This window comes from Indicator indicator, chromosome 40, assembly GCF_027791375.1.
Source record: "Indicator indicator isolate 239-I01 chromosome 40, UM_Iind_1.1, whole genome shotgun sequence".
Classification (NCBI taxonomy): Eukaryota; Metazoa; Chordata; class Aves; order Piciformes; family Indicatoridae; genus Indicator; species Indicator indicator.
The window spans coordinates 581,741-601,136 of record NC_072049.1 but is presented as its reverse complement, the minus strand read 5'-3'; the positions used below and the strand labels follow the sequence as shown (position 1 = coordinate 601,136).

The following is a 19,396-nucleotide window of genomic DNA, read 5'->3' as shown; positions in this document are numbered from 1 at the left end:
GATCATTATGTAATAAACAAGAGGAAAGTTGTTTTGCAAATGCGGCTGAGTTATCACTTCACAACACGGCGCCGGCAAAAGCAAGCATCTCTCCGCCGGGTTTAACAAGGATGGATCGGTGCTGGGGGCAGATGGGGAGCAGATAGGCAGCACCACGCTCCCAACCAGGCAGCCGGCAACGCGCCCGCGGTGCCCGCAGCCCCCACCCCACCCCTACGCTATGCTTAGGAGGAGGGAGGGCACGGAAGGAGCAATTTCACAAAGTGAAGCAAACAGCGAGCAGGGTGGGGGATGCGTCTGGGGTTCATCCTGGGGGATGGGGGAGCAAAACCCTGGTAGAGCAGAGGCAGCTGTTGAGGGGGGCTGGGGGTGGGTGGGGTTGTTGCCCCCAGCATTTGTCAGTCCTCAGCACTTTCTGGGCAGCCGCTGCAGCTCCCCAGCTTCATTTTCCTAGGGACTCCGGATGGCTCCCAGCATTTCAGGTAAAGGGGTTCCCATGGTAAGGGCTGGGAGGGCGTCAGGCCTGCAGTGTCCCCCACTTAGCTGGACCCCATCGCCGGCTGTTGAGCCCCGGCAAGGAGGAGGCGGTCGCGGCTCAGCTCCTTTGCTCCGAACCCTCCGGGGCTCGCACCACCTTCCGCGGGGGGCACCCCCCTGCCACGCAGGACCCCAGGAGGCGATGGCACCGGGCAGGACCTTTCGCCCCCAACCCAGGTTCCGCATCACGACACCCCCGGAGCCTTTGCCGATGTGTCCGAGCCCTCGCCCGGTACCGGCCGTGCGTGGGGCCATCCCCCCCAACCTGCGCCGCCGGTGTTGTTGTTGTGTCTCGGCCCCGGTGCGCGGGGCGGGGCGCGGGGCCGGGCGGGGCGGTGGCGGTGGCGGGGCCGTACTTAAGGCAGGGGCCGGGCGTGGGGCTGGCCCGGTGGAGCGGATGGAGCGGCCGTGGGTGCCCCTCGCCCTGCTGGGGCTGGGGCTTGGTCTATGCTGGGCGGCGGTGCCCCAGCCTGGACACCACCTCGTCTACTGGAACAGCTCCAATCCCCGGTGAGTGCAGGCCTCCCCCTCCCCCCGCCATATCCCCCAGCACCGGGACCCGGCGGCCCCGAGGGCGCCGACGGCGCAGCTCCCCCCAGCCGGGGCCGGGCGCTCCCCGGCGGCCTTTGTCCAGGGCGTGCGGCGGGGACGGAGCCTCCATAGGACTGGGGAGGGGAGATGTCGAGCCCGGGGAGAGCCGGTTGGAGCTTGGGGAGGGAGGGAGTCGAGCTCGGTGAGAGGGGGGCGAACCCTGTGGCGGGGTCGGGGGGGTGACGGAATTGCGGTTTCCACGGCGGCGGGGCCGGTGCTGAGCCCGGCGGGGCGGTCCCGGGGCGCAGCCGCGGAGCGGCGCGGCCGATCCAGGTGTAGACAAGGGTTGGGAGGGAGAGAATCGGGGGGGGCCTTTCCGTTCCCAGGGCCAAGCGGGAATGGGGCCTCTTCCTTCCCCGCGGGGGTGGCGCGGCGCCAGCCCCGGCGCCGGGGCACAGGGAGGCTGTTGACAAACACGGGACTGGCCCCAGCCCCTGCCGCTCGGGCAGGATGTGCGGGGGGTGGACTGACCGGGACCTGCACCCCCTAACTCCCCCCGCGACATGGACTGTGGCTGTGGGGCCGACTCTCATTCCAGTCACTCGACCCTCAGGCTGCAGGGGTCGCTCCCAAGCCGTGATCCCTGTTTGTAGGGCTGCCCCTAGAATCACCAGACCCCCTCCCCCCACCCCCCAGACTGTAGGATTGCTCCCCTTTGGCTTTAGGAGGGTCCTCTCTAGGCACCAGCCTCCCCTAGGGGTGTCCCTGCCACCAGCTGTAACTCCTAAACAGTGGGGCTGCAGCCTCACCTGACTGCAGGCTGTGACCCCTAGGCTTTAGGGGGCCCCCTTGCCCTGGGCTGTGCCCCGTAAACTAGGGAGATTGTGTCCCCCTGCTGTGGCATGACCCCTAGGCTGTAGAACTCCCCCCATGCCCAGGTCCCAGCCCACACGGTTGGATTGTTAGCCGTGTTCCCTGGACTAGAGAGGTATCCCCTCTCTGGGTGGTCTTTCCCAGCTGTAAAGCCTCCCCCCCAGGCACACCCCTTCCCCCACACACGTTGTAGGGCTCTGTGTCATGCCCCATACCTCAGGGTGCCCAGGGTCTGCAGGGGTTTGGTGGTGAGGGCTGGCACTGTGCCTCACCACAGCTACTGCAGCCAGCGAAGTGAGGGCAGCCCAGAAAGGCCTCTGCCTGGCTGCCAGTCCAGTCCCCCCCCACCCCCCGGGTGAGGTGTGGGGAGCAGAAGGGCTGGAGCCAGGCTGGCTGCCCCATGGGCAGGAGCTGCCCCACAGGCTGGTGCTGCCGACGCCTCCTGGCTTGGGGAGTGTTGGGCCGGGCAGGGTGAGCGTCCCAGTAGGTCCCCTCCCTGCTCCCTGGCTGCTGGAGCTGTGAGGCAGTGCTGGGAATGGAGGTTGCTCTCTGTGTGTGTGTGTGTGTTGGGGGTTGGTCCAGAGTGGGCTTTCCCTCCCAACGCCAGCCTGGGCACTGTGGGACTCTGCAGAGGGAAGAGTGGGCTGAAGGTTGTCCTATCTGAGGAGTTGGCTGTGGACAGGAGGCTGCTGTGTCAATCGGTGGAGAGGGGATCTGGGGGACCAGGGGGAGGGGTGTCCCCCCTACCTCTCCCTGCTGGAGCTGACCCCTGCCTCCCTCCTGCCCCAGGTTACAGTGGAGTGACTACACGGTGGTGGTTCGCATCAATGAGTACCTGGACATCATCTGCCCGCACTACGAGGAGGGGAGCGTGGACCCCCGGGTCATGGAACGCTACACCCTCTACCTGGTGGAGCTGGAGGAGTACCAGGCCTGCAAGCCACGCTCCAAGGACCAGATCCGTTGGGAGTGCAACAAACCCAGTGCCCTGCACGGCCCCGAGAAGTTCTCGGAGAAGTTCCAGCGCTTCACCCCCTTCACGCTGGGCAAGGAGTTCGAGGAGGGGCGCAGCTACTACTACATCTGTGAGTGCCTGGTTGGTAGGGGGTGGTTGTCTGCCACGGGGGGCTGGGGTCCCTGCTGGGCTTCTATGCCTCTAACCCCTCGTTGTCCCTTTCAGCCAAGCCCATTCACCACCACGGGGAAGCGTGCCTGAAGCTGAAGGTGACAGTGGCTGGCAAAGGCAGTAAGTATTGCCTGGGTACCCCCCCACCCATGCCCTCCTCCCCCTCAACTTTCTGGCTCACAGTGTTGGTGCCCAGCTCGGCCTTTCCTGAGCTGAGTCATGGCCAGGCCATGGCCCCCTGCCAGCCCCGGGGTGTGGGCACATGTGGCTTGGCTGGGAAGGTGCTGGCTGCAGTGGGAGGGAGGGGGGTCAGGGGGAGATGGACCCTGGTGTGAGACTTGGCTTGGAGGGGGAGTTTGGGGAGCTGCCCTCCACCAGCCTCATCCTGCATTTGCTTTGCAGCTCAGGCACCGCCTGTCCCGGCCTCTACCCAGAAGGGGAAGATCCAGGCAGGTAGGTTGGTGGCTGCAGGTGGGATGGGGTCTTGGGTGGTCATTGGGGCTGGCAGGAGAGCAGGGGCTGAGCCCAGTTGCTCTCCCAGGGGAGTGGGGCTAGCTGCAGCCCCTGCATGGGACAGTGTGCTGCTGGCTTTTGGGGCACAGCACCTCCCTGAGAGACACTCACAGCTCCTCTTTCCCCACAGATGATGCAGCTGCACACGTGCTGAGGAGCGTGGGGCAGAACTCAGCGATGCGAGGCAGCAGCCCCTTCACCTTCATCAGCCTCCTCCTGCCCCTCCTGGTGCCACAGGGGCTGTGAGCTGCCCCACCGTGCCCAGATGGACCAAGGCTGCAGCTGCTGGGGATGGTTAGGACCTCCGTGGTCCTCCGGCATGCCACAGGCTGACCTGCCCTGCACACATCTGGGCAAGGAAAGGATTTGTCAGTATTAGAGGGCCAGAGGGTCCGAAGCTGAGCTGAGCAGCCCAGAGCCCTTGGGCCTCCCCAGCTGCCCTTGCAGGCAGGATGGTGTCAGGAGCCAGAGGCTGAGCGTGAGCCCAGGACTGGAGGGGGCTGCGTGTACCCTGGACTGGAAGGGGGCAGGGGGCTGGCACCCCTGCCCCAGGAGCCGAGCTTGCCCACGGTTGGCCCTTTGGGTCTACCTCCACTGGGGGCTCAGACTGATGTGTCCTGCAGGCAGGGACACGGTGCTGGCCCTTGTGGGCAGCACCCTGAGGGCTGTGGTCCCTTGGTGTTACCCAGAGCATGGATGTACTGGAGATGCCTGGCAGCTGTGGAGTGTGGGGCTGTAGGAAACATTTCCCCCTCCCCACCTTCTTGTGCCCCTTCCCCCAGCCTTCATCCCACCTCACTTTGGGGGGGGCAGTGAGAGCTGCCCTTAAGCCTGGATGTTGTTTGTTTGTTTTTTGGGGTTTTGTTTGTTTGTTTGTTTTTTTGGGGTGGGGGTTTGTTTTGTTTCTTTTTTTTTTATTTAGGGGTGTTTTTTTGTTTGGGGTTTTTTGGTGATTTTTTTTTTGGTTGGGGTTTTGGTTTTGAGTGTTTTGTTTGTGTTTTTTTTTTTTGGGTGGGTTTTTTTTTTTTTTTTTTCCTTCTTTTCCGTGCTTGAGAGCTTCGAGATCGGCCGGATTGAGTTAGCGCATAGAGATCTGGTTGATGGATACGGGGGCGCTGTTTGGTGGAGTCCTGAAGGTGGATTTGGGTACGTGTTTTGTCGCTTGTCGAATGGTTAGGTTTTGCTTCGCACGACCGGAGTGGTTGGCTGAGGATGAAGTGCATATGAGCCGGTACGAAGGATGCGAGTGGGGCTTGACGATGGGGATTGGGGATTGAATTTTTTGGGATGGTCGGGATGTTTCGTTACGTAGGGATGAGGATTAGAGGATTTGGGTATGGAGGGGGGAGACGGGCCGGGCTGGTGTTGCGGTGACTTGGAGGTGATTTCTCCTCTAAAGTGGATGACCCGCGCGGATGGGGGATTTGGAAGGTAGGGATCGGGTTTGCTGGATTGGGGAGAAAAGAGGGAGCCGTCGCTTGGATAGGCGTGGATGGGGTGATTTGGTTGGTGGGATGAAGGACCGATTATGCGGACTGGGGGATGGAGGGGATTACGGCGGAGAGGTGGTCGGTAGATGCAAGATGTAGCAGCTTTCAGTTGGAGTGAGGATTTTGGAGGGCGGAGTAGGATGTTGGGGACAGGGGTGGGAGATTAGGGTAGTGATGATTGCGGCTAGAGGGGGATGAGGGGAGAGAGACGGTGTGGAGCTTCGGATGCCGATTTCGGATGGCGAATTGATTGGGTGGGAGGTAGGAGATGGGTGATTATATTTGTTTTGTCGTGGTTGGAGAGCGGTGATGGGGGGGGTGAGAAGCATGACTCTTGGTAGGATGCCAGAGGGGCACGATGGGAGGAAGGCGATTATGAGGGAAGACTTAGGTCCGGGAGGGGGAGGTGGGGGATTGGGAGGAGGGACTTAGACTCCTCGCAGCAGCACCTGCCACCTCCCCCGCGCGGGCGCTTTGCCCACCCTGGTTTGGACGCATTTTCTAACACGGAGATGTTTTTTGTTGTTTTATAACTTTTGTGCTCTGAATAAATAACCAGAGGGATCGAATGTGAGCACCTGGGCTGCAAGGGGGAGGGGAGGGGAGAGAGAGGAGTGGGGTGGGGTGCCCACAACCGTGGTGGGCTAGGCTCCCCTGGCCTTGGGGTAGCACGGGAATGTCGGTGCAGGAATGGCCGCCGGATGGCAGGGGATTTGTGTGGATAATTAATTAATTGGTGGTGTTTGCTCAGGGCTTTGAAGTTGGAAAAGTGCCACGCAGGGCTGGAGTCTGCTATCAGTTGTTTTTATCTGGTGACACAATAGAGCCTCCCAGGGACTTGGGGAATTGGGCCTCGGTGGGGGGAGTAGGAGGTGTTCCCTCCCTTTCTCAAGCACTGCGTGAGCAGCTTCACGCCTGGGGCAGTGACTGTCTGATGGTGGACCGCAGTTGAGTGGAGGGTGTTGTAGAGATGCTGCCGGAGCCGACGCTAGGGCTGGGTTGGGGAGCTCAGCCTGGCCTGGAATCCCCTGTCGCGGGAGTTTGGGCTCCGCTGGGAATGTGCTGGCCCCCGGGGTGAGAGGGGGAATCCAGGGATGTGGAGAAGGGTGGGAGTGGTTGGGTCGCCCCGGCGGGGAATCCGCAATCCCCGTCCCACCCCGGTCCCCGCCCCCCCACCCCCCCCCCGCCCCCCCCTCCCCCCCCCACCCCCCCCCCCCCCCCTCCCCCCCCCCCACCCCCCCACACCCCCCCCGCCCCCCCCGCCCCTCCCCCCCCCCCCCCCCCCCACCGGGGGTGGGGCGCCCGGCCCCCCGCCCCCCCCCCCCCCCCGCCCCCGCCGCCCCCCCCCCCCCAGCCCCCCCCCCCCCCCCCCCCCCGCCCCGCCCCCCCCCCGCCCCCCCCCGCCCGCCCCCCCCCCCCGCCCCCCCCGCCCCCCCCCCCGCCCCCCCCCCCCCCCCCGCCCGCCCCCCCCCCGCCCCCCCCCCCGCCCCCCCCGCCCCCCCCCCCCCCCGCCCCGCCCCCCCCCCCCCCCCCCGCCCCCCCCCCCCCCCCCCCCCGCCCGCCCCCCCCCCCCCCCCCCCCCCCGCCCCCGCCCCCCCCCCCCCCCGCCCCCCCCCCCCCCCCCCCCCCCCCCGCCCCCCCCCCCCCCCCCCCCCCCCCCCCCCCCCGCCCCCCCCCCCCCCCCCCCCCCCCCCCCCCCCCCCCGCCCCCCCCCCCCCCCGCCCCCCCCCGCCCCCCCCCCCCCGCCCCCGCCCCCCCCCCCCGCCCCCCCCCCCCGCCCCCCCCCCCCCCCCCCCCCCCCCCCCCCCCCCCGCCCCCCCCCCCCCGCCGCCCCCCCCCCCCCGCCCCCCCCCGCCCCCCGCCCCCCCCCCCCCCCCCGCCCCCCCCCCCCCCCCCCCCCCGCCCCCCCCCCCCCCCCCCCCCCCCCCCGCCCCCCCCCCCCCCCCCCCGCCCCCCCCCCCCGCCCCCCCCCCGCCCCCCCCCCCCCCCCCCCCCCCCCCGCCCCCCCCCCCCCCCGCCCCCCCCCCCCCCCCGCCCCCCCCCCCCCCCCCCCCCCCCCCCCCCGCCCCGCCCCCCCCCCCCGCCCCCCCCCCCCCCCCCCCCGCCCCCCCCCCCCCCCCCCCCCCCCGCCCCCCCCCCCCCCCCCCCGCCCCCCCCCCCCCCCCCCGCCCCCCCCCCCCCCCCCCCCCGCCCCCCCCCCCCCCCGCCCCCCCGCCCCCCCCCCCCCCCCCCCCCCCCCCCGCCCCCCCCCCGCCCCCCCCCCCCCCCCCCCCCCCCCGCCCCCCCCCCCCCCGCCTCCCCACGCGTACCCTCCTCGCCCGCGGCGCCCCCCGATTCGTGGCTCAGGTTGGCCCCCGCCGCACCACCCGCCCCTCCACCAGCCGCTCCCCACCCCTCGACACTTCTCATCTACCCTCCCCCCCCCGCGTCTCGCACCGCCCCGCCTTCCCCCCCTCCCGCCCCGCCGATCCCCCAGTGCCGCCAGCGACCCCCGGCATCCACCACCGCCCCGGCACGACTACCCCCCGCTCCCCGCCGGCCCTCCCCTCCTCACCCCCCCCACCACCCCCCGCCGGTCCGCTCCCCCTGCCCGCCCCCCTCCCGCACCGTCCCTCCCGACCTCAGCCCACTCCCCCACGCCGCCCCCCCCCGTGACCGCCCACCCCCCCCGCCGCACTCCGCCCTGCCCCCCAGCCGCCGCCGTGCGCGATTCACCCCCCGCACGCGCGCACCCCCCCCAGCCCCGGCTCGAACCAGCCCGCCGCCGCCTCCCCCGGGCCGATTATCCCGCCGAGACGCCCACGCCCCCCCCCGGCCCGCCCTCCGGCGCCCACCCCCGCCCCCCCCCCATCCCCCCGCCCCCCCCTCCCGCCCCTGCCCCCCCCCCGAACACCCGGACCCATTCCGCCCCACCGTAAGCCAACCCCATTCTCCGGACGCCGCACACCGTTGTCCTGACCCCGCCCCCCGCATTATGCCTCGTTAGACTCGATTGTGTTTGATTGTGGATTGGTGGTACAAAGTCTGTAAGAGCCAAGTTTAATGGAGTTTGTATGTAGCCCCCCCCCCTTCGATATTGTTCACATTTAGGACTGTTACTGTAACATTTTTAAGAGGCTCAGTCGGTCGGTGAGTTTTGGGTGTCTAGCTTGTGGTTGGGAGCATTCGTTTAGCTTGTTGTAATTATGTTGGTCGATTTATCGGGTATGATGGCACTTAAGAACTGTCCACACTGTCACGATCGCTGACGCTGGCGTTGATTGGTTTGGGCGGTAGCGTTCGAGGGGAATCCTTATAGAAGTGCGGCAGGGTTTTCCTTTGGGGGCTAGGTTTGAAGCTGCGACAGGCGTGTTTTTCTGCTAGCTTGTTGGAGGATACGGTATTATGAGACGATATCGTAATACCATTGTCTGCCAGGTCTAGTTAATACGATCGATCTAGGTTGTCTATAGCTTGTCATGTGGATACGGAGTCTGCCATCCGAGGTGTCGCCTCGATAATCTACGGCCTCTCGTTCACTGGGTTTCTTCCGCATCAGTTGTCCGGATATCCAGATACGTCATACCACTAAGACTGGATCCCCCCCCCCACCATCATACAACCTGTTCGTAGCAGTCTACTTCTCATATGATAGGAAAATGCGTCCAGGGAGGATTTCCAGCTAGGAATACACGGGTCTTGCATTGGCCTGTCGTGTCCTTCGCTTCCAAGCCTCACCACCATCTGTCAATAGCCCACACAGTCTCACTAGCTGATAACATGCACATCGGAAAGCAACAAAAGGGCGGGACTTGGCATTCTTTGCATTGCACACTTGTTCCATGTTACTGTTCTTCGCGTTTTTTGCGATAAGCAATCTTTGTAAACAAACACGTGGTAGAAATGAAATCCAAATACAACAACGAGGCTTTCTATTTTGTTTCTGCACAGAACCAACTGACCCTGCAAATTCCCCTAGTAAATAATTATACTACTCAGGGACATCTATATTTAGGAGAAAACTGTTGCTAGATTTCAGACTCTGCACAAACCTAAACTGTGTAGGCCCTCGACTATGTAGAAATATAGATATAAAGGTCGGATTGATCACTCAATCTGAGTCGGCTAAACCAAAACCAGGCACACCATCTGCTGACAGTAAAGTAATGGACCCTAAGAGCTTATCAATCCCCCCTGGGCAAGTCTGAATGGTTCACCTTCTCTGCAGCCCTCTGAAACAGAATTAAATTTGCACTGCGGAGTGGGGTAAAAGGTCAACATGTTACTGCTAATATGGCTTTAACCCTCTATGCAAACCCATCCCAGAAGAAAAGAGTCCCAGCCTCACGGCTTGCTTGGGTCTCTTCCTGCTTCTTGGTGCATGATCATCGTATACCACATAGACACCACTTATCACAGGACTCGGCAACAGACCAGGTTTGAGGCTTCTGAAGTTCGTCAAGATCACTCCCCTGGTGTGTCGCGGCGCAAGCGGCGGGTCCCGCACTCCCAGCTCACACTGTGTGTCTCCACCTTTAGTTGGTCGTTTGAAGCTCTGTCTTGCTCCTCCAACGCGGAGTTTTGTAGTGACTAATAATAACAGGCTTCCCTGGACACTCTGCCAGCTTTAATGTTGCCATTATGTGACGAGACTAAAAGCTCCGTGTCTCCTCGTGCATCTGTTGATTCAGAATCTTTCATGGTTCGATTTGGGGAGCAATACGGCAAGATTCCATGATTCTGGCGGCGGCGCCACTGCTTGTGCAGCGCTCAGGGCAATCATCCAGATGAGACATGCTGGCTCACAGGACTGGGCCGTCCCTTCCCCACCCCCCGCCCCCTCACCCAGATTAAAATGCGCGTGTCTTACAATTGCTTGATTGATTGGCAAGCAGCCTCTGAGGAATTAAATTTCAAGTCTGGGCGCGGACAGACCCTGGCAGGAGAGCCGGCAGGAGAGCATTTCTTTTCCTGTGGGCGCTATTGTCATGAACTCGATGAAATCAAAGCCTTCTCACTTCCCCCCCCCCCTATCTCTCCCCTCCCCGCCCCCCCGGCAGGTTCGTCATGGCCTGGATTAATTTTGTGTATGTTTTTCAGTAGGTCTTTCCCTAGCTGCTGCTTTAGGAGGTTAGTCTCTGAATCATTCGCGTCGAGTTCAAAACAATGCCACGCAACCCTGTGGCCGGTGTGAATCCAGCAACGGGGAGGAAAGCCTGTTGGCTCGTGTAAACGTGCCTTCCCCTGGCGCGTAAGCAGGGGGTGCGCACTGTCCGCGTCTCGTTTCCTTTGCATGTCCTCTTGGAGCTTCTTCAGGTACAACTTGATTTGCCTCGAGGTCTTTATCATTCTTGTGTAGGTTTAATATCCGTTATTCGGCGCTGGGCTGAGGCAGTAGCAGGCTACCACTTCTCTGCTCTCTATTCATTTGTGTGACACGTAACATGGCGATTATTACGTACGCGCAGAGTGAGAGGAGGGAGCAGCAACCGCGCTGCAAGCTGGGGCTAGGTCAGTGCCAAATGAATTGGAGGTGAACAGACAGCCGTGGGACCTAGTGTCAGGTGCTGGCTCCGCCGCCTTCCCACCTGCGGCCCCCTGCCCGCCGCCCCCGGGCCCCCGCCCGCCCCCCGCCCCCGCCGGAAGGCGCACCCCCCCAATCGGCCCCCCCCTCCGCCGCCCGGCCCCTCCCACCGGCCCCTCCCCTGGCCCCCCCGCCCCACAGCCACCCCCCGGGCGTATCAAGGTCCGCCGCCGGCGGTTCCCCCGGGTCGAGTTTACGGGCTGCCGTCCCCCCGCGCTCGGCCCCCCCCCGGCGCCTGGCAGCTCCGCAGTGTGGCGGCACCGATCCGCACGACACCCAAACCCGCAATTTCCGGCGGCCGCGGCGCCGCAACCCCACCGCCGTCTCCCGCCCCCTCCCCGCGCCCGCGACGCCCGCCCGACGCACCCGCTCCCCCCCCCCCCGGCGACGCCGCCAGACCCCCGCCGTGCCCCGCCCTCTCCCCCCCGCCCCCCGGCCCGCACGGATTGATTCCGCCCGACCCGGCGGTCTCCTCCCCCGCTGCCACCTGCCCCTCCGGGCCCCGCCGGCGCCGCCACAGACCCCCAGCGCATCGGGCTCCACCCGTGCCGGCCCCCCCCGGCACCCCCTCCCCCGCCGGCGCCTCCTGCCCCTTCCCCCCCCCCAGGCGGGGGGCGCAGCCACACCTGCGGACCTCGGCGCCTGATCGGATCCACTCCCTCCTGCGCCCCTCCACGAGCCCTCCAGCAGCTGCCAAGCCCCCCTCACTCACGCCTATTTGCGCCACAGGAGAATAGGGCTGCTCCGCGCGAGTGTGTTGGGGATTGGGTAGGGTCCGGGAAGTGGTCGAGACGCGCTTGGGCGGAATGTGGGGATTTGCAGGGAATGTGGCGCGACCCCAGGGCCAGATGGGATTGGGGGGTGGGACGGGGAGTGAGGCCAGGCTCGCAGAATCCGTGGGGAGGTGGAAGCTTAGGGAATCGGCGTCACAGGGAGAGCTGCTGGTGCGGGTGGGGAGGGTTGGAGGGTGGTCGTTTTGCTGTTTTTATTTGTAGCGTTGTTTTTTGTTTTTTTTTTGTGTTTTGTGTGTGTTCGTTTCTGTTTTGGGTATTTTGTTAGGTGTTGTGATTTTTCTTGATTTTTTGGGTCTCTGGGCTTTGATCATCCTGGGGGGGGGGGGGGACCCCCCCATGGGGGTCGGCAGATTATATGACATGAGGCTCCTGGACTTGGGGGCCGACAGCGTTGGGACGGACCGAAGGAGGAGCGCTGTCGGTCCCCTGCACCGGGGTCGCTGGAGCGCTGGGGTTCCCCCCTGGCATTCGGCGGGCATGGGTTCGGGAGGAGGTTAATTCCGAGGCTGGGCACTATGGGCTTCTGGGAGTGGCCCATGTCGGTCGGGGTGGGGGGGAGCGTGACGCGAGCTGCGGCATTCCGAACGCGGCTGAGGGCTGGGGTCGTTCCATTCCTCCCCAGCTGTGGGGTGCCCCTCATGGGGTTACCCCGGTCCCAGTGGCGAAGTGTCAGGGTGCCCGGCTCGACGCAGGGCGCTATCCGCCTCCGCAGGCTGCTTGCTCGGTGTCCCGCGCACCCTCCCCTTCCGACCCCCCCCTCCCCGCCACTCCGCTCGCGCGCTCGATGTCGCGGCCGAGTGTCCCGCCCCGCGGTAGTGCGTCCGGCCCCCCGCCGCGGGCAGCGGCCGCCCCCGCCCCGGTGCCACGGCCGGCGGCCCCGCTGCGCGCTGCTTCCGCCGGCGCCTGCTGGCATTACCCTCGCCATGTTCGGGGACCGGCCTGTGAGGCCGGCACCGGTGGGTCGCGGTGGCGGGATTGGGACGGCACCGTGTGCAATGCGAGCCTCTAAAGGGCGGGGGATGTGGGGGGAGGTGCAATGGGGGGGCACTGGGGCAGTTTCAAGGGGGTGCGTGGGGGACACGGGGAGGGCCCATGGGCAGATTAAGGGGGTGCAATGGGGGGGGCATGAGGAGGGTGACTGGAGGTCAAGGGGTGGGGGCGGGGGGGGGGGGGGGCGTGTGGTGCGTGGTCGGCATTTGGGGCGGCGGGTGGGGGGGGCGGAGGGGGAGGGTGGGGGATGTGTGTGGGGGCGCGCGGTGGGGAGGTGGCGGTCCTTAGGGTGGCTGGGGGGAGCAGCGGAGAGCTGGCGTGGGGAGGACTACTTGGGGTGTCCCCAGGGGGTTTGTAAAGGTTGGGGAGGTAGGGAAAGGTCTGGGGCAGGGCCTCGGGGGGCAATGGGGGGCATGGGGAGGTCACTGGGGCAGCCCCAGGGATGCAGAGGGGTGCACAGGGAGGGCACTGGGGCATCCCAGAGGGTGCAAGGGGAGCATGGGGTGAGAAGGCCACTGGGATGGCCCAGGGGGTGCCAGTGGGGGGGCAGAGGGAGGGCATTGGGGTTACCTGGGGGGCATGGGGAGGGCAATCTGGGGCAGTGCAGGGGATGGCGACGTGGGGTGCCACAGGTGAGGCACTGGGGGCATCCCAGGGGTGAAAAGAAAGGCGCATGGGGAGGTGTCGTTGGCGGGGATGGCGGGGGCGGTGGGCGGGGGGGGCGGGGGTGCGGAGGACGTCGGGTTGGGATGGGAGAGGTGGGGAGCGGGGCGGGGGGGGGGGGGAGAGGGGAGGCGGGGGGACGGCGGAGTGCGCCGGGTATACGGGATTGGGTGGGGGGGCTGGCCGAGGGTGTGAGATTCGGCGGTGGGCTTGGGGGGAGGCCGGGTGGCGGCGCTGTGTTGATTGAATGGGGGAACTAGGGGGTCTCGAATGGAATCGGAGTGTGGGATATTTCCGGGGCGGCCTCTGCTTGCTGAGGCGGCGGCGGGGTGGATGGAATTGGCGGGTTCGCGCGGGCGGTGGGGTACGGGGCCGAGCCGGCAGCGGTTGCTGGGTTCTGGCGGGTGGTTCCGGCGGATTGCGGGGGGGAGAGTTGCATTTAGTTGGAGGAGTTGTAGCCTGAGACAGACGCGGCCGACCGGAGGGGCCTGGAAGGCGGGGTGGTGGGAGGGGGGGGGGGCGGGGGTGTTGTGGCCGGCCGGGTGGCCGGCGCCGCGGGGTGGGGGGGGGGAGGGGGGCCAGGGGATTAGGGCGAGGGTGTGGTGTGCGATTATTGGGGCGTGGCGAGGGGGCGGGGGGGAGGTGATGAGATTTGGGACGGAAGGGAGGGATGGTCGCGGCAAGGGGTAGGGGGGGGGTAGGCGAGTGGCTGGGGTGGGGACCAGGGATTGGCGGCGAGCGGGTGGCGAGCGGTGGTATGGGATTGTGGTGGGGGGGTGTTGGGGAGGTGGGATCGGCGGGAAGGCGGGGTGGGGGGGATGGCGGGGGGGCAGGCCGTAGGGGGGACACGGGGCGGCTTGGGGGATGGGGTTGGGAGTAGGAGTTGGTCGACTTCTCACCGGCTCCAGTCTGTAACAATCCTAGTCTCTCTTGGTGTATCGCTGTAGCACGCTCTAGGCACGATGTGAGGTGGGTGGGGAGTGCGGGCGCGCCGCTGGTGTGGATGGGTTGATTTGGGGAGCAGGGCGATGGAGGCCCTGGGGATTTGGGGGGGGTGGGGGGTGCGGCGGCGGGGGGGAGTGGGGCCGAATGGGTAGTGGGGAACGGGCCGTGGGTGGGCACGGGGGTCCGGGGTGTGGTTCGGGGCGAGGGGGTGGGCGCGGGGGGGGGCGGGCGCGGGGGGAGTACATGAGGTGCGAGGGGTAGGGGGAGGGGTGGTTGGTGCAGTCGGGGGCGGAGGTGGATTGTGTCCGGGGGAGGGCGGGGGGGGAGTGGCGGATTGCGTGGGGGGGGTGCCATGGGGTGGGCCGGCCGGGGGGGTGGGGCCGGTGGGTTGGAGTAGGGAGGATTGCATGGGCGGGGATGGAGGGCGTTGGTGCGGGATTGCGGGATTTGAGGAGGGTTGAGCGGAAAGGTGGGATGCGCCGGGGAGGCGGTGGGATGATATTGGGACTCGCAGGGTTCGCGTGCCAGGGGGGTTGGGCGGGAGGAGGGGGCAGGCGGGCTGTCGGAGAGGTGGGGCAAGCAAGAGGGGGGGGGGGCTAATGATGGAGTGTTTGTTGGGGTCCGGGGTGGGTGGGGAGATGTGCGGCGATGAGGGCGAGGGATGGGCCCGTGTTGGGTGGAAGTTGGGTGGCCGAGAGGGGAGGGTGGGATTGGCTCGGGGGGGTATCGCGGCCAGGATATGCTGTGATGGGCGATGAGGGGCCAGCTCTCCGCCCGGGTGGATCGGTTGGTGGGATCAATTTCGGGATGCGGTGGGCACGGTTTATCGGATTTGGGTGGGGGATTGGGTGTCGTGTGGGTGTTTTCTGGATATGGGGGATGGAGGCCCGAGAGGCCGGCCGCTTCGCAGGAGGGGAGCGAGTGTGTTTCAGATGGGAGTGGGGGGGTCCGGTGAGGGGGGATGTGAGCTGGGGTGGGGTGGGGGCGAGGGGAGGGATGAGACGGGGTGGTGATTAGTGGGCCTACGGGTGTGTGGGCAGGGTGGGGGATATTGCAGGGGGGTGGGAGGTGGTTGGGGCGTGGGGTGGGATTGGGAGATTCGTGTAGAGGGTGAGACTGGGGTGGGTACGGCCCGGGGGGCTCTAGGGGGCCGGGATGGGAGTGAGGTCTGAATCGATTGGTGGAGGCTGGGGGGCGAATTTTGGGGCGGGGAGTTGGTTCGGCGGTGGGGGGTCGTAGGGTCGGGGGTGGGGGCGAGGCCGTGACTAGGCCTGGGCGGCCGGTCGAGGGCTGATGGGCGCGAGTTCGCGTCGGCGGGGTGGTGGGGGGCCGAGGGAGGATTGGGGCTGGGTGGGGGAGGGTGGCGGGGGCGGATATTTGGGGGATTCTACGGGGGCCAGTATGGATAGGGGCGGGAGGCATGGCCTCGGGGGTCGGGGGGGCGGGGATATTGTTCGGGGTGGGGGTGGTAGGGGGGAGGCTGGGATCGGATTCGGGGGGGATTGGGGGAGGTGGTTGATTGGGAGGTGGGGGCGTTGGGGGGGGGAGGGCGGGGGGACTTATGAGGAGGGAAGGGAGATGGGATTGGGGGGCGGGGGCGGTAGGGGGCGGTTTGCGGTGCGCGATTGGGTAGGGGCAGGAGATTGCGGGCATGGGGTAGGCCCCAGGGGGTATAATGGGGGGTAGGGGAAGGCGCTGAGGCGTGGGAGGTGAATGATCGGTGGAAAATTTTAGGGTCCCCCCGACTTTGGTGGCCGGGGCGTAGCGTTTGGGGTTTGCTGGGGCAGCCCAGGGGTGCATGGAGAGTTAATGGGGAAGGCTTTGGGGGTGCAATGAGAAGGGCATTGAGGCAGCTCAGGGGGTGCAGTGATATCCATTGGGGGCACTGGGTCCGATTCAGGGGGTGCAATGGGAGGGGGACTGAGGGGCAGCAGGCACTGGAGTTTGGTGGGGCTGGGGTTGGCAGGGGTGACAAAGGTGAAGGCAAAGGGACAGGAGGGAACTGGGGATGTGTGTGGGGCCTTGGAGGGGCAAGTTGCAAGTGCAGTGGTGCATGTTTTGAGGGGTGCCTGCTGGGACTGCAGCCCTCCCTGCCCCCCAGCCCCCCTCCCCCAGCACTGCACCCCCCACCCTGTGGTAGCAGGCACCCAGGAGGCTGCTGCCTCCCCTCTCCCTAGGTCTGACCTGCGCCAGATGTTGGCAACCAAGAGCGTGGAGAACATCCAGTTCCTGCCCTTCCTCACCACTGATGTCAAGTACAGTGGGGTCGAGTTGGGGAGGAGGGGAGGGGTCACATCCAGTTCAGTAGGGAGCTGGTTCTCAGTGTGAGGACATGGACCTGTTGGAGCAGGGCCAGAGGAGGCTGCAAGAAAAATGAGAGGCCTGGAAGCCCTCTGCTGTGAGGTCAGGCTGAGACAGGTGGGGTTGGTCAGGCTGGAGAAGGCTCCAGAGGAGACCTTCTGGTGGTGGTTTAGTACTTGGAAGAGATGATAAGAAAAAAGAAACAAAAAAACCCTTTTTATCAGGGCCTCTTGTGACAGGACAAGGAGTGATGGTTTAAATGAAAAGAGGGAGGGTTAGGCTGGAGAGAAGGAGAAAATTTATTACACTTGAGGGTGGTGAGACCCTGGCCCAGGTTGCCCAGAGAGGTGGGAGATGCTCCATCCCTGGAACCATTCCAGGTCAGGTGGTTTGAGCAACCTGCTGTCGCTGCAGATGTCCCTGCTGACTGCAAGGGGAGGTTGCAGTAGATGACCTTTAAAGGTCCCTTCCCACCCAAACCATTCTGTAATTCGATGGGGGAGGGCAGAAGCCCCCAGCCTGCAGCATGGAGCATCTGTGCTGTTTGCCCTGCAGCAACCTGAGCTGGTTGGGCTATGGATGCCTGAAGCAGGACTGGACACTGATCATTGTCAACACCCTCGGGGCAGCGCTGCAGACCCTCTACATCCTGGCATACCTCTACTACAGCCCTGCCAAGGTGGGGTCTGGCCTTGCCTGGATCAATGTGGGGGGGGGGTGGGAGAGGCCCTCACCCTGACTCTCCTCCTCCTCCTCCTCCTCTCTGCCCCAGCTCCCTGTGCTGCTTCGGAGCCTGCTGCTCCTGGCTGTGCTGGCTGCTGGCTATGGCTACTTCACCCTACTGATTGCTGACCCACGGACACGCCTGGCACGCCTGGGGCTCTTCTGCAGCGTCTTCACCATCAGCATGTACCTCTCACCGCTGGTTGACCTGGTGTGTGGGGCTCTGAGGGGCAGGGGGAGGGGGCTGTGGTGCTGCTGGGTTTGCCCACCCCAAGGCCCAGCTTGACATTTCCTTCTGCAGGCCAAGATTGTCCAGAGCAGGTCAACACGCTGCTTGTCCTTCCCCCTGACTGTCACCACCTTCTTGGCCTCCACCAGCTGGACGCTCTACGGCCTGCAGCTCCATGACCCCTACATCACGGTGGGTTGGAGGTTGGTGGGTGGCTGAGGGATGCTCTCCTGTTCCTTCCGGTCCCATTCGGTGCCACCCAGTCCCATTCGGTGCCACCCAGTCCCATTCGGTGCCACCCAGTCCCATTCCATCCCATGCAGTCCCATTCCGTCCCATCTAGTCCCATTCCATCCCACCCAGCCCCAATTCCATCCCACCCAGTCCCATCTCATCCAGTCCCATTCTGTGCCAACCGGTCCATTCCATCCCACCCAGTCCCATCCATCCCACCCAGTCCCATTCCATCCAACCCAGTCCCATTCTATCCCACCCAGTCCCATTTCATCCTGTCCAGTCCCATTTTGTTCTACCCAGTATCCCATTTTGTCCCATCCAGTCCCATTGCATCCCACCCAGCTCCAATCCCATGCCACCCAGCCCCGTCCCATTCCACCCAGTCCTGTCCCATCCCACCCAGCCCCATTCCATCCAGTCCCAATCCCCTCCCATCCAGCCCCATCCCCTCCCATCCAGTCCCATTCCATCCAGCCCCATTCCATCCAGTCCGAATCCCATCCCATCCAGCCCCATCCCCTCCCATCCAGTCCCATTCCATCCCACCAAGCCCCATTCCATCCAGTCCCAATTCCATCCAACCTAGCCCCATCCCACCCAGTCCCATTCCATCCCATTCCCTCCCATCCAGCCCCATCCCATCCAGTCCTATTCCGTGCCATCCAGTCCCATTCCATCCCATCCCGTCCCATTCCATCCCATCCAGTCCCATTTGGTGCCATCCAGTCCCATCCCATCCCATCCAGCTCCATCCCATCCAGTCCCATTTGGTGCCATCCAGTCCCATCCCATCCAGTCCCATTCCGTCCCATCCCATCCAGTCCTATTCCGTGCCATCCAGTCCCATTCCATCCCATCCCGTCCCATCCAGTCCCATTTGGTGCCATCCAGTCCCATCCCATCCAGCCCCATCCCGTCCCACCCGGACCCCCCCCTGCCGCATCCCGTGCCCGCTCAGCGGTGCTCAGCCGAGCGGTTGGCACCAGGCCGTGCCCGGTCTGGCTCCGTGGGTGTCACACAGCCGAGCCCGTGACTGGGCTCAGCGAGATGAGTATTGATTTTAATTAATTAGATGGGAGAAGGCCAATAAATCTCCCCCAGCAACGCAGGGGCTGGAGGAGCAGTGGGGGAGGGGAGCTGCAAGCTGGGCAGATCCTCTCCCTCCCTTGCCCAGCCCTCCCCCCCCTCCCCCCCGTGCCAGCCATGCCACATCCTCCCACAGATTCCCAACGTGCCTGGCATCGTCACCAGCGTCGTGCGGTTCTGGCTCTTCTGGAGGTACCCTCCCGGCCAGGAGAAGCCCTACAGGCCCCTGCATGCCTGAGGGGGTCCTGCTGCCCTCCCCCTTGCCCCCACAAGGAAGGAGCCCCCACATGTTCGTGGACCAATGAAGGATCCCCCAACCTCTGCCAGTCTCTCCCAGCAGGGACTGGCACCAGTTGCTGAGCCCCAGCTGCTGCTGCAGTGCTGCTGTGCCCTCGGCCAAGGGTTGCCTGCTCCTTGCAGTTCCAGGGCCCAAGGAGGGCACTTCATGGTTTGCCCTCAGTGGCATCTCTCCAGCTTTTGGTCCTTCAGTGACGGTTGGGTTGGTCTCAGCAATGCCTTTGGGGTGCCAGGAGCCATCCCTGGGCACCCTTGCCCGTCCTTGGAGACCCTTGGACAGTCTTCCATGCCTACAGCTCTGCCCTGGTGCAGGGCTGGGGCTGCTGGGCAGCTCTGCCTCTCTTTTGTACCACTTCAAGTGCCTTTGAATAAATCAGAGCCTTCCCAGCACCTGCTTCTTGTTCCCCTCCCTGCTCGGTGCTGGCTGTGGACTGGGGACAGCTCTTGTCCCCACAGCCATTTTCACCCCAGGATGATGATGATGATGATGATGGAGTC

General features: G+C 65.3%; 3 protein-coding genes across 3 annotated transcripts; 2 read left to right on the top strand and 1 right to left on the bottom strand.

The window, feature by feature from the left end:
• The first annotated feature begins 934 nt into the window (after positions 1–934).
• Positions 935–3,826, top strand: LOC128978953 (ephrin-A1-like). Its single transcript, XM_054397008.1, has 5 exons — positions 935–1,047; positions 2,731–3,026; positions 3,122–3,187; positions 3,470–3,520; positions 3,711–3,826. Exons 1-5 carry the CDS (start codon positions 935–937, stop codon positions 3,824–3,826), a joined length of 642 nt encoding a protein of 213 aa, XP_054252983.1.
• Positions 3,827–12,983: 9,157 nt separating this feature from the next.
• Positions 12,984–15,678, bottom strand: LOC128978896 (uncharacterized). The gene is made up of 2 exons (XM_054396932.1): positions 13,980–15,678; positions 12,984–13,477 (listed from the first exon to the last, which is right to left on the bottom strand). The coding sequence occupies exons 1-2, from the start codon at positions 15,676–15,678 to the stop codon at positions 12,984–12,986; spliced, it is 2,193 nt and encodes a 730-aa protein (XP_054252907.1).
• Positions 15,677–18,839, top strand: SLC50A1 (solute carrier family 50 member 1). The gene is made up of 6 exons (XM_054396931.1): positions 15,677–15,681; positions 16,203–16,280; positions 16,882–17,005; positions 17,099–17,260; positions 17,351–17,470; positions 18,738–18,839. The coding sequence occupies exons 1-6, from the start codon at positions 15,677–15,679 to the stop codon at positions 18,837–18,839; spliced, it is 591 nt and encodes a 196-aa protein (XP_054252906.1).
• The last annotated feature ends 557 nt before the right edge of the window (positions 18,840–19,396 follow it).

Bases quoted from the DNA above. Each gene is read 5' to 3' on its own strand.
- LOC128978953 (XM_054397008.1), top strand. From the start codon at position 935: ATGGAGCGGCCGTGGGTGCCCCTCGCCCTGCTGGGGCTGGGGCTTGGT. The intron at 1,048-2,730 runs GTGAGTGCAGGC...CTCCTGCCCCAG, and splicing joins TGGAACAGCTCCAATCCCCG to GTTACAGTGGAGTGACTACA. The intron at 3,027-3,121 runs GTGAGTGCCTGG...TGTCCCTTTCAG, and splicing joins GCGCAGCTACTACTACATCT to CCAAGCCCATTCACCACCAC.
- SLC50A1 (XM_054396931.1), top strand. The intron at 16,281-16,881 runs GTACAGTGGGGT...TTTGCCCTGCAG, and splicing joins TTCCTCACCACTGATGTCAA to CAACCTGAGCTGGTTGGGCT. The intron at 17,471-18,737 runs GTGGGTTGGAGG...ATCCTCCCACAG, and splicing joins TCCATGACCCCTACATCACG to ATTCCCAACGTGCCTGGCAT.
- LOC128978896 (XM_054396932.1), bottom strand. From the start codon at position 15,678: ATGCCCGCAATCTCCTGCCCCTACCCAATCGCGCACCGCAAACCGCCC. The intron at 13,478-13,979 runs GTGAGAAGTCGA...ACCACCCGCCAG, and splicing joins ATTGTTACAGACTGGAGCCG to AACCCAGCAACCGCTGCCGG.